This window comes from Furipterus horrens, unplaced genomic scaffold (genome assembly GCF_987537825.1).
Source record: "Furipterus horrens unplaced genomic scaffold, mFurHor1.1.pri manual_scaffold_13, whole genome shotgun sequence".
Classification (NCBI taxonomy): domain Eukaryota; kingdom Metazoa; phylum Chordata; class Mammalia; order Chiroptera; family Furipteridae; genus Furipterus; species Furipterus horrens.
In genome coordinates, this window is record NW_028327183.1 from 57,288,448 (window position 1) to 57,301,602 (window position 13,155).

At 48.6% G+C, this 13,155-nt stretch overlaps 2 protein-coding genes across 2 annotated transcripts in view; both read left to right on the top strand.

The window, feature by feature from the left end:
• Positions 1-13,155, top strand: part of LOC149995567 (patr class I histocompatibility antigen, A-126 alpha chain-like) — a 135,769-nt gene that overhangs the window by 95,801 nt on the left and 26,813 nt on the right. The window lies entirely within an intron of this gene.
• Positions 8,954-11,253, top strand: LOC149995572 (patr class I histocompatibility antigen, A-126 alpha chain-like). The gene is made up of 6 exons (XM_090260882.1): positions 8,954-9,056; positions 9,237-9,544; positions 9,700-9,969; positions 10,105-10,380; positions 10,477-10,623; positions 11,123-11,253. The coding sequence occupies exons 1-6, from the start codon at positions 8,989-8,991 to the stop codon at positions 11,251-11,253; spliced, it is 1,200 nt and encodes a 399-aa protein (XP_090117008.1). The 5' UTR covers positions 8,954-8,988.

The following is a 13,155-nucleotide window of genomic DNA, read 5'->3' on the forward strand; positions in this document are numbered from 1 at the left end:
TTTGACGTCCTCCTGAGCTCTTGAGGTTTTCAGCTGCAGGGAACAGCAGGCAGTGGAGCTTGTCTAAGTCTTACCCCCGATCCCTACCCCACCCCCACCCCATCTCCAAGGCCCTCTTTGTCTTAGACTTCCCAGTGAACTAACAGCAGCCCGTCCTTGGCTCGTTCTTCCCTATAACGTTTCCAGGACCAAACCAGCGCTGCCTACACTCTCCCATCACTTCCTCCAGCCTAAATCCTTCCTTAGTTTCACTCCTACTGTGGATGCCTGTTGTGAAACTTTTCCAGAGAAAGTCCCTTACAGGACGCACCACACACAATAGAGAGGCCTGAGGCAGAACCGCTCAGGCCTAGGTCCTCCTGTGACAACTGCGGTCAAGATCCCAGTGGAAATGAGTCATCAAGGCTCCAAAAGAAAACACAGTGTAGTTGATTGCAGCTCCACCACCCCTGAACCTCTGTGAGTCCCCTTTCCCCTGTCTCCCACAGGATCCCATGTTGTGTTCCTCGTGGGTTTGCTCTGAAGCTCACACAGATCACATGTTATTGCTGCCTGAGACACGTTAACGTTCCTCTGTTCATAGTAACCATCATTCTACTGATTAGAGCATTGAGACATTTCATTCATTTTCTTTAATAAAACCACAATACAAGCAACATCCTTCAATATATATATTTAAGGACATGTGTGATTATCTTATTAGGATAAATTCCAAAAAGAGGAATTCAAATTCCTGAGTCCTTTTGCACAAGCACCTTTCAAAAATATTGTGCAGGTTTTCATACCTTAAGTCTTTACAACAATGTGTTTCCCCCACCCTCTGCCTGATGCACACATCTTTTTTTGTTTTCCATCTTTGCTGAACTAATAGATTTTAATTTATTCCTCTCTTATTCCACATTCTCATTCTTGTTTATGTCTTTATGACACACAGAATTGTTTAACATTTGTGTTTCTTCATTTCCGAATGGTTTCTTAATATTCTTTATTTTTTGACTGAGTTGTAAATATTTTTAAATATTGAACTTAAGAATGAAGAAAAAGTAACAACTTTGGGAGTAGGTCTAGCACTTAGAGTGAGGCCTGTGACAAACTCTCACAATAAAAACAAGGGGACAGAGCACTTCAGCAGCAAACGAGGCGTTTGTTTATTCACGGGTCTGCAGAGCCGGGCACAGCCAGCCAGGGGCATGCGCGGCCGAGCAGAAAAAGAAAACTGGTTTTATCTTAATTAGAGTAGTCCCCCACCCTTCCCTACAGCCCCGTTTTTCCATTAACTGGATACTCTGGAGTTATAATCTAATGCGATTAACTGAGGGTAATCTGGTGATGGATCTGTCTCCAGCTTTCTCTTGAAATTTCCTAACTTATTTGCTGAGTTGTTTAGTGACATCTTCCCATTTCCCTGTATTTGGTAATGACTATCTTCTCCCCCCTTTGACCGCAGAGACATTTGTGATGAGCTACAGAATGTCATTTCCTGATTTGCATAATTATATTTTCCCTTTGTTTTGCTGTTGACCCAGAGACCGACCCCTCATTCACGATTCAATTATAGTTAGCCTTATCTGTTAATGATTTCCTACTGGTTTGAGAGTCACCAGCTTCTTTGTGCCTTACAGACCCAATGTCATGGGGAGCTGGGCTGGTGCTCACTGCTAGGCTGTGCTATTCACGTGCTGGACATAAGTCACCTCACAGAACATCAGCATCGGACAAGGACATCCTGAGACAAGGGCAAAGTGACACAGGACAGCACCACGTTGCATCTTGTCTAAGCACAGACAAACACACGGCACCGTGCGACTCACAAACCACCAAGCAGCTACCGGGGCCTGCTAGCAGGAGCGAAGGCAGCTTCTTTCCTATCACACCTTCATCCTCGCTCCGTAGATACTTACTGAGATGCCCGTCACAGAATCGCTCCCACTTCCTAAGGACGCCAATCTAGGCTGAGCCTCAGCATCCACGGATTCCCCCCAATATCACCCATCCACAGCCAACATCCTGTGAGTGTTTTGTCTCACACCTTCCCATGAGGATGCCTGCCCCCCACGGTGTGCGCTCTCCCTCACAGCAGTGATGAGCAAATCCAGCCTTTTGCCCACTGGTGGTCCTCGTGGTCTTTGGAGGAGGAACACTGACACACGTGACCTCTTCTCTGTCAACATTTATTATGCATCTTTGAGTTGGATTATGGGCACGGGTTTGTATCTCCAGAGTGTGTGGTTGACATGGAAAAGTTTTATTTTCCCTCATAGTTTTTCATCTTTGGGTCTTGCTTAGAGAATTTTTCATTTCGCAATTGTAAAAACTTCGTTTATATTTTCTCCTGAGGGGAGAAGGGTCCAGGAGTGAAGGGAAACAGAACTGTTTGAATTCTGGGGGACATATTGGGTGGGGCAATATGTAAGGAATTCTGAGGTGGAACTGCAAGGCTTGCATCTTCTGCTTTATACTTTGTAAATATCTACAGGCCTAAATGTACTTACTATATGTTGTGTTCAATAAGTATTTTCTCTTGAAGTAAAGACTTTTGTGCCTGCTTATGTTTATGGGATTAACAAAAACAACACCAAGAATCCCAGAGTGATGTGCCCAAGGACTAGCTCCAGGGATGAGTGTTTGTGACCATTTACAACCTTAGGGCATTAAATCACACTTTGGTTAATATCTGTACACTCTAGCTGTTAAATAGTTATTAAGTAAACTTTCTTGGGTATGCTATAGGTTTAGGATATATCTAAGACCCTCACAGATGAATGGAGACACATGACTTCCATGTGAAGATAATTTTAATATACAATAATCTGAGTCATACAGTATCTTTGAAGAGATGGGCAGAAACTGAAAACTAAATACATTCTAGATGGGTGCTCTCTAGTATGGTATCTACAGAATACATAAGGCTTTTAAATTAAAAGTAAATCATATTAAAAGTTCAAATGTTCTGTGCACTAGTCACAGTTCAAGGGCTCAGCAGCCAGCTGCAGCCAGTGGCTACCATTTTGGAAGTGAGGATGCGGAACAACCCCTTGGCCCAGAATGTTCTATTGGACAGAACTGTGCTTCATGTTGCCTGGGCCTCAGGTCACAGCACTCTTCGGCAGCCGTCCGTCTCGAGAGACGATGGCGTAGCTTCCTGAGAGTCTATCTGCACCGCCGAGAATGGCTGTGCAGTCCGATTCGGGAGTGACAATCCCTGCCGCACTTGGTACAGGTGAAGGCAGATGGCCGTTGTTGCTGCTGTTGACGCTGCTTCCGCCTCGATCTTTTCTGGGCCGCCTCCTCGTTGCGCGCAGCCTCCGCGCGTGACGTACCTTGCCTGACCGCGAGCCTCCAGGCTAGGCGGTCATCTGCTTGAACTTCCCATGTGTTGAGATTGATGGAGCATTGTGTCATGTCCTTTTTGCAGATGTCCTTGAACCGCAGTTTTGGGCGCCCTGTCATCCTCTGGCCTTCTGCTAGCTCGCCGTAGAGGAGGTCTTTGGGAATACGGCCTGCATCCATTCTTTTGACATGGCCGAGCCACCTGAGGCGTCTCTCGCTAAGAACTGCATGCAAACTGCTCATATTGGCTCACTTCAGCACCTCGGTGTTGGGGACCTTATCCTGCCAGGCGACATGCAGGACGCATCGCAGGCACCTCATGTGGAAGCTGTTGAGTTTCCTTTCGTGCCTTGCGTAGGTGGTCCACGTGGTCATAGCACTAGACCCATGAAAAATGAGAGGGCCAATATCCTTTCTCTGACAGACGACATCAGGTTTCTGTCTGGGACATGAATACGTATTAAGCTGATGTATAACAAGCCAAAGTAGGTTACCTGTGGGTCTGGTGCCTTCAGGCACAGACTGTTCCCAGTTCTAAACAGGAAACACCTGTCCGCCAACTTCCCTTCACAGACCGAGGACACTCTGAAATCACACTGCCAGGGGGTTAGCTTTCTTCTAGAAGAACACAGGAGAAAGCAGAGTTTGGTGGTGCAGGCATACTTTCCTCAAGCATAGGGAATCTAGGATGTACGGAGGAAGCAAAGGCAGGATCCAGTGGGGAGACTCTCCCTGGTCTATCCAGAAGAATCATTCTCAAAATGCGGTCTGTGGAACTGAAGCTTCTAAGATGCTTTTCATGGGATCTATGAGATCAAAACTATTTTCCTAAGTAAGGGCATGATTTGCCTTTTCACTGTGCTGGCATTTGCATGGAGGTAAACTCAGCAAGAAAATAGGGTAGGATACCCAAGTGCAGTAGGGGGTATTCTTCACCACAGCTCGCTCACAAACTCAAAAACAAAGCCAGTGTCACTTAATGACATGGTTAAAAGATTGAACATTATCATCATTACTGAATCATAATTCTTAAAGCAAAAAATTTAACATACCTTGGCTTCCAGTCAGGTTGGCTGTGTAGGTGAATGTAATATTCTCATCACCCCATAACCAAATAAAACTTACAACTACACTACACCCACCACTCAGAACTCACTGTATCTACTGAACAGAAGTCCTACAACTACAAAATAAAGAAGCCACAGCAAGACAGGCAGGCGGGAGAGATGCAGACGGGGCTGGTCCCACACCCACATGTGGGGGACTAATAATCAAGAGGGGTATCTCGGCTGTGGAGGTCTCTGCTGAGGAATCAGGAATCCCAGCCCCATACAAGGTTCCTCAGTCCAGGGTGTCAGTGCAGGAAGTCAGGTCTCTGCAACTTCTAGTTGTGAAGAGCAGCAGTGGTTGCAGCTGAGTGAGACGGAAGCATCTGGAGTCCCAGGCAGTTCCTCTTAAAAGGCCCGCATGCACATGGACTTACTCTGAGCTCCAGAACTGGGACAGCAGCTCAGAAGGCACCAGGAACATATGACAAGCAACTGAATTGTCTGGCATCAGGGTGGGAGCTGAGGGGCAACTTTCTCCCAGATGAAATACTGCCAGAGACCATTGTTCCTCTGTCCCAGGCATGCCCTTTATTTCTAACTAAGTGGCCCCAGGCCCAGTGTTAGTGACAGCTGGCCTTGGTTTGTAGCTTGGCCTCTCCCAGACACCTCCAAGCCCAGCACAAGAAGCAGCATTCTGCAGATTGCTTTGTAAATCATGCTGGGTGGCCCTGGGCAGGGCATACATAGGTGCTGGCTGGCCATGGTCTGCACCTCCCAAGAGGTCCTCGAACAAGCACACCTGATGGACAGCCTCAGACCACAAAAAGCATCACTCACCCACCCCCACAGCAACACACTAAAGGGCAGCCTCAGCAGGCACTGGGGCCTCCGCGGCGACTGCAGCCAGTCCTTGCAGCCGATCAGCAGGTGGGTAAATCCCCTCCATTGCCAACAGCAGTCCTGACTCAACTGCAATAGGAGAGCACACACTTCCCACAAGGGGGGAGGGCACCTGGAGTGCCCAGGTTGGGTGACCAAGGAGCCTGTACCACGGGGCCCTACAGGACACCTACCACGTAAGGACACACTACCAAGACTAGAAGACTTATCAGCTCTACCTAACACAGAGAAACAAACTGCCTAAATGAGAAGACAAAGAAACATGCCCCAAATGAAAGAACAGAACAAAACTCCAGAAAAAGAACCAAACAGAATGGAGACAAGCAATCTATCAGAAACAGAGTTCAAAACATCAGTTGTAAGCATGTCCAACGAACTTGGGGAAAAGTGAAGGAAGTTAATGTGAGCTACAACAAAGAGCGAAGACACATAAAATTGGAGAAAAAAATAAAGAAAACATTATAAGTGAAAAATCCAATTACTAAAACAAAGACTACATTACAGAGAATCAACAGGACAGAAATTGAAGCAAAGGATGGAAAAAGAAGTTATGAAGATAAGGAAGCAGAAAACACCCAAACAGAATAGCAAAAGGAAAAATTATACCAAAAAGAAATGAGGATTGTATAAGGCGTCTCTGGAACAACTTCCAGTGCACCAACATTCGCATCTTGGGACTGCCCTAAAGAAGAGAGAGAGCAAGGAATTTAAATCCTATTTAAAAAAATAATGACATAAACTTCCCTAACCTGCTTAAAGAACAAGTCCAGAAAGTGTAGAATCCCAAATGAGATGAACCAAAAAAAGCCACACCAAGAAATATCATAATTAAAATGCCAAATAGTAAACATGAAAAGAGAATTTTTAAAGCACCAAGATAAAAGCAGTTAGTTGCCTACAAGGGAGCTCCCATAAGACTGTCAGCTGATTTCTCAGCAGAAACTTTTCAGATCAAAAGAGACCGGCAAAGCTTTCATTTTTAATTGAAGGACAGATAAAGAGCTTCCCAGACAAGAAAAAGCTAAAAGAGTTTATCACCACCAAACCAGTATCATGAGAAATGTTAAAGGGTCTTCTTTAAGAAAAAGAAAAAAAAATTAAAAATATGAATAATATAATGACTATAAAACATACCTATCATTTTATTATTAAATAAAATAAATTAATTGCTCTAATCAAAAGGCATATGGTCTGAATGAGTAACAAAACAACCCTTACATACGCTGTCTACAAGAGACTCAATTCAGTTCAAAAGACAAACACAGACTGAAAGTAAAGGGATGACAAAAGGTATTATATGAAAAGGAAAACAAACAAATAAAAAAAGCTGGGTTAGCAGTACTTATACCAGACAAAATAGACTTTAAACAAAGGCTATAAAACAAGAGAAAAAGAAGGACCCAGGAATTCCATTTTGTGGTATTTATCTGTAGAAACCCAAAACACTAAATCAAAAAGACATATACTTCCACTTGTTCCTTTCAGTATTATTTACAAAAGCCAAGATATAGAAGCTATATCTTCTTGAACTGTTCATCAACAGACGACTTGATAAAAATGTGGTGCATATGTACAACACAATATAACTCAGCCACACACAGAACAGGATAGAATCTCCCCTTTGGCAACAACATGGATGAAGGGTGTTGTGCTGAATGAAATAAGTCAGTCAGAGAAAGACAAATGCCAGGTGATTGTACTTACATGTGGAATCTAAAGAACAAAATAAGTGATCAGGCTGAGCAGACAGACTCATAGGTACAAGGAACAGACTGATGGCTGCTAGATAGAAGGGGGGTTAGTTGGATGGGTGAGAAGGTGAAGGGATTAAGAAGTACAGACTGGTAGTCACAGCACAGTCACGGGGGTATGAAGTCCAGCACAGGGAGTAGAGTCAATAATGTTGTAATAACTCTGTGTGGGGTCAGATGGGTGTTCTATTTCTCAGGGTGATCAGTTTGTAATTTATATAAATGTCTAATCACAGAGTTGTACACCTGAAACTAATATAATATTGTACATCAACTATAATTGAAAAAATAAAAAATATTTTTTAAAAAGAAGATAAATATATCTTGAATGTATTATACACATGGATGAATTTTTTTAACTGTCCTTAATGAACATGGAGAATAAAAAATATATATATATTTCTTACAATGACCGGGAAAGCACACAAACTCACTTGTGCTACTTTCGTGAGTACTATGAGCCAAGGACAGAAACCTGTGTGGGCTGAGCAGCCTCTTTTACATGAAATGCCGTGTTCACTCCAGAGCGTGGGTGACACAGAAACTGGGATTCCTGAGGCTTGGTTACCTGGCACACACGTTCCCAAATACGAGTGTGAGCTTCTCCCTGAAGAAGAGTCAGCTGGCAGTTGACAGCTGACCGAACTTGTCTTGATAAAATGGAAGCTCTGAGGGGGAAACCAGGGATCTGGAGAACCCGTCTCACCGTGGAAGCCAGGCAGCTTCCCGGCGCTGACAGTTTTCCAGTGGGACCTGCGGTGAAACGAACAAAGGTGACTCTTTGATAACGTGTCACTAACCGCCCCAACACTGGAAGATCCCATCACCCGGGGAAACAAGGCACGACCCTTAGACAACCAGGCGTCAGTACAGGGGCCGCACAAGCAACGTCACAGAACAGGACGTGCTCACTGTCCGGCGTCGGGTCCGCTCTGCACGGAGCCTTTCAGGACCTCCCGCCTGCGCAGCTTCGGTGAACGATCGGGGACGAGGATCCGCGCTCATCTGAGAGGTCAGCACAGTGCTCTCCCTGCGTGTGTGTGAGGCTGTGCACTTTTCCACGCACGGTCACCAGAATAACAGGTTAAACGCAGACGCAGATATGAAAGTCCATTGGTCTTCTAATGGTGCTGACACGTGCTGGGACTTGTAAAAATGCAAAATGTAGCAGACCCGCTCTTCTCACCACTTTGTGTATGTAGGAAAGAGTTATTTTTCATAAAAATTATTTCTGTTTACATGTAGGTTATTAATATTATCCTAAATGAATTACTTTTTGTTTTATTTCTTGTATGGTAAGTAATGATAGCTATAACCACACAAACAAAATTATTTCTTAAGATTGTATAGATAGATGGTCAGAAACTAAAATGTTAACAGTCACTGAACAGCCCTGGCTGGTGTGGCTCAGTGGATTGAGCACCAGCCTGTGAATCAAAGTGTCACTGGTTCAATTCCCAGTCAGGACACATGCCTGGGTTGCAGGCCAGGTGCCCACTTGGGGGTGCGCAAGACGCAAGCACACATTGATATTTCTTTCCCTCTCTTTCTCCCACCCCTCCCCTCCGTCTAAAATAAATAAATAAAATATATATTTTTAAAAATCACTGAATAAAACACCCGCTGGGCCGGAACTCAGGGAGACAGGGAGGCAGAGAGATCTCTGTGCGGGAGGAGGGGTCAGGGCAGCGACCGGGTCCTCAGGCCTGGCTCTCAGGGTCTCAGCCAAAGCACCAAGTTTGGGGTACAGACTGTCATTGTTGGGTGTCTCCATGTCCCCCCGGGTTTCCCTTCTGCATCTCACGGGTCCTTCTGCCTGGATACTTATGACGATCACGCAGCTCTCACTCCCATTGGCTGTCCGGACTCTTAGGAGCCAATCAGCGTCACCGTGGGTCCGAGTATAAAGGCCTCACTCAGAACCCGAATTCCTTCTCCCCAGACGCTCGGGGTGCGTCATGGCGCCCCGACCCCTGCTCCTGCTGCTCTCGGGGGCCCTGGTCCTGGCTGAGAGCTGGGCCGGTGCGTGCGGGGTCGGAAGGCAACGGCCTCTGCGGGGCAGGAGCGAGGGGACCCCGCGGGGGCGCGGGACCCGGGAAGGCGCGTCTCCAGCACCCCGGTCCGGACCCCAGACCCCCTTCTCCCGCCCCCTCCTCTCCATCACCGCCCACCGGGCCCGCAGCCCCTACGGCCGACCGGGACGCAGGACGCGCGTCCTCCCGCCCCCAGGCACCCACATCCTGAGACACTTCGGCACCTTCGTGTCGGGACCGGGCCGCGGGAAGTCCCGGTACGTCGACATCGCCTACGTGGACGACACGGAGTTCGTGCGCTACGACAGCGGCGCCGCGACCCCGAGGCTGGAGCCGCGGGAACCGTGGCTGGAGCTGCCGTGGGTGCAGCAGGCGGACCCCCAGCTGTGGGACGACTGGATGCGGTTACTCAAGAACAACGAACAGCTGTCCCGAGCGATACTGAACAGGCTGCGCGCCAAGAACAACCAGAGCGAGGACGGTGAGCCACGCGCGCCCGGGTCCCGGCAGGACACCTATCCCCTCGGGCTGGCGGGATTCTCCCCGAGGCTGCGGCTGCGGGACTAGTCGGGTCGGGGGGGACACCTGTCCTGGGGGCGGGGCTAAGTGAGCAGGACTCACATGGGGCGGGGTCAGTGTCGCACACCGTCCAGAAAACGTGTGGCTGCACCGTGTGGTCGGACGGGCGCCTCCTCCGTGGGTACAGGCATTACGCCTACGAGGGCACCGAATACCTCACCATGAAAGTGGACCTGAGCTCCGGGACTGCGGCGGTCCAGGTCCCCGTGGGTCGCGATTTGGTGCAGGACTCTCGAGTGGAGCACTGGAGGTTTCGCCTGCGGATGATTTGTAACCGCTGGTTCCGCATCTTCCAGGAGAAGGGGAAGGAGACGCTGCTGCGGGCAGGTACCCAGGCGCGGGCCTCCGTCTGTGGGCTGGGGGGCGGGGGGCTTCCCGCAGGGGGAGTTGGAAAAGGGGGTCAGTGTGGGAGGGTCCCCAGGACCAACGCAAAGTTCCCGAATGTCCTCACCTGCTCCTCAGAGCCCCCAAGGACACACGTGACCCGCCACCCCGTCTCTGACCGTGAGGTCACCCTGAGGTGCTGGGCCCTGGGCTTCTACCCCGCGGAGATCGCCCTGACGTGGCAGCGCAACGGGGAGGACCAGACCCAGGACATGGAGCTGGTGGAGACCAGGCCTGCGGGGGACGGGACCTTCCAGAAGTGGGCGGCCGTGGCGGTGCCCCCTGGGGAGGAGCAGCGACACACGTGCCGTGTGCAGCACGGGGCGCTGCCGGAGCCCCTGACCCTGCGATGGGGTGAGGAGGGGGCGTGGGCACAGCGCCTCGTCTCGGGGCGTCCCTGAGCGGGTCAGGACTCGGGCCTGAGGCTGGCCTCTCTCCTGCCCCTCGCAGAGCCCCCTGCTCAGACCAGCGTCATCACTGCGGGCATCGCTGCTCTCCTGGGTCTCCTTGGGGTGGCGGCCGCTGGAGCTGTGACTTGGAGGAGGAGGCGCTCAGGTGGGCGGGGCGGGCTGCGTGTCCTGTGTCCGCGGGGGTCAAGCCCCGGGGGACTGCTCTGTGCCTGGTCAATGGCCCGTCACATCCCCACACGGGCGCGTGCCCATCGGCCCTATTCGCTGACACTTACTCTTCAGTGAGGCCTGTGGGACAGTGGAGGACAAATCTATCACCTGATGATCACAGGTCAGAGTGGAAGGTCCCTGCTGAGGACAGACGTCCACACAGGCTGTAGGTCCATCCCCACACATGCACTTTCCTGTGTTTGCAGGTCCTACTCTGGGTGTTCAGTCGCAGTTCCAGGAACTTCCCTGCACTTTAGGGGTACAGGATTCCCTTAGGGTCACGGGATGCAGCTTCCCCCTGAGCCCCCCCCCCCAATCTGCCCCCAGAGCCCTACAGTGAGTCAGGGAGAGCTACGCCCAGGCTGCCTGTAAGTCTGGGTGCAGGGAGGGGCTGTCTGGGACCCCGGGAGAGTGGAGGCTGGAGCCTGTGAAGGGGGCCTACCTGCCCACGGCTCTGCTGTTGTGTTCTCCCCCAGGCAGCGACAGCTTGTGGAACCCCACTGTGTCCCTCACAGCTCTTCATGGTGAGACCCTGAGGGCAGGAAGGGGGGGCATTGAGCTGAGGGGAACAGCTGGGTTTGGAGACTCTCAGAGTGGGATGCCCTGAGCACACGGCGGGGGCTGCAGGGGGATGAGCACCTCTAAGACTGACCTGGATGTGTTCACGGTGACTTTCTTTCCCAGCGTGATGTCGCTGCTCTGTAGGGGACTTGGTGCTAAAGCTCATTCAATCCTTCCCTTGGGACTAAAGAATCCCTGACCGCTGTCTCTGCAACCAGCATCGGACCGCGGCTGCATCCTTATCAGCGTCGTGTGAGGAGCTGGTCACCAGGCCCCCCTCCCCCAGGGTCCTACTTATTAGTAGGGTGCAGATAAAACACAGCTCGGGAATATGATCAATAATGTTGTCGTGACTGTGTATGGTGTCGGATGGGTGCTAGAGGTATGGGGAGATTACTTCATAAGCTGCATTAATGTTTCATCACTATGCTTTGCAGCCAAAACTAATATAATATTTGATGTTGACTATAATTGAAAAATTAAAAATTAAACTCATGGACACAGACAACAGTGTGGTAATTGTGTGGGGGAGGGGTGGGTGGAGGTGGGGAGGGTACAGGTGGATAAATGATGGTTAGGGTTACAATTTTTTGTGTTTGGTGTTGACAATTGTCCTCCTTTTGATTCCAGAGATATGTGTGAGGACCTGCAGAATGTCATTTCCTCACCCCTTTTCCATGATTCATCTGTTAATTATCTCCTCCTGGTTTGAGAGCCAGTGGCTTCTTTATCCCTTACAGTACTGTAAAAATACCTTTTAACTTTGACTCTAACTAAAATAAACTGGACCTTGACTGGTCACCAGTTATCAGGGAATAGTTTTGGGATTCTTTAACAAACTTCTAAACAAATACCTTCACATTTGTGGAAAAAACAGTCTTTTGAAATAACTTGGACTAGTGAGTATGATTTTAGGAAAGACTTCTGAGTAAGTTTAATTGAACTTTCTTGATCAAAATGTGAGATTTTACCTTCATGATCAAAAACCGTTTGAAACTAGCCATGCTCCCCCACAAAACCAGGTCTCATTCAATTTAGAAGGATTGATAATGATGAGCATTTTAAAAATGTCAGTTACAGTTCATCAACAGACAGAATAGTCATCATCTAATCTAGAATGATTACATGGCAATATTTTGTTCACATTAGTTTAAAAATAACTTTCATACCCAACTACATCCTTTGTTCCTGGTAACCTCTCTATGAGGTGAGAAAATATCAATGATTCAATTGAAGTCTGATTGGATTAAGTGGGACAGACAGAAAATGAATGAAATTAGGGGAGGAACCATCCTTAAAAAACAGGCTTGCTGGTCGACCTCACTCCAGAGCTGAGCCACCAGGGGAAGCAACCAGAGGCGAGAGGAGGACCTAGTGCGAGAGAGGTTAGTCCATCTGACAGGATTTCATTTTTACTTTCAATTTCTACAAAAGTTTCAGCAGGTGCTGTCTGAGGCCAGCTTAATGCCAGGCATGGCGTGGGCACCCAGATACATGGGGCCTTTGATGGGAGCCACCGGCAAAACTTAGATGTTCAACACCAGGTTGCAGAAATAATGTGGTAGTCATGATCCGGAGCCAGATCTGAGCTTGGAGGCCCCTGTGAGGTGGTAAGTGTAGTGTCAGCCATTGACTTATTCCAGCCCTCAGGTTCTGCGTGGGTCTCAGGCACTTTCAGGTGGAGCAATTGCAGGACTTCTGGGTCTTAAGCAGCACTGGCCCCTGATATGTAAGGTGACACATATACGTCATCGTATACTAATTTCCTTTAAAAATTATTTTTAAATTTATTGATATGAGAAACAGACAGACAGATGGAGAGAAACATTGACTTGTTTTTCTACTCATTTCTGCATTCATTGGTTGTCTTGTATGTGCCCTAACCAGGGATTGAACTTGGAGTCTTGGCATATCTGGACGATGCTCTAACCAACTGGACTACTGGGCC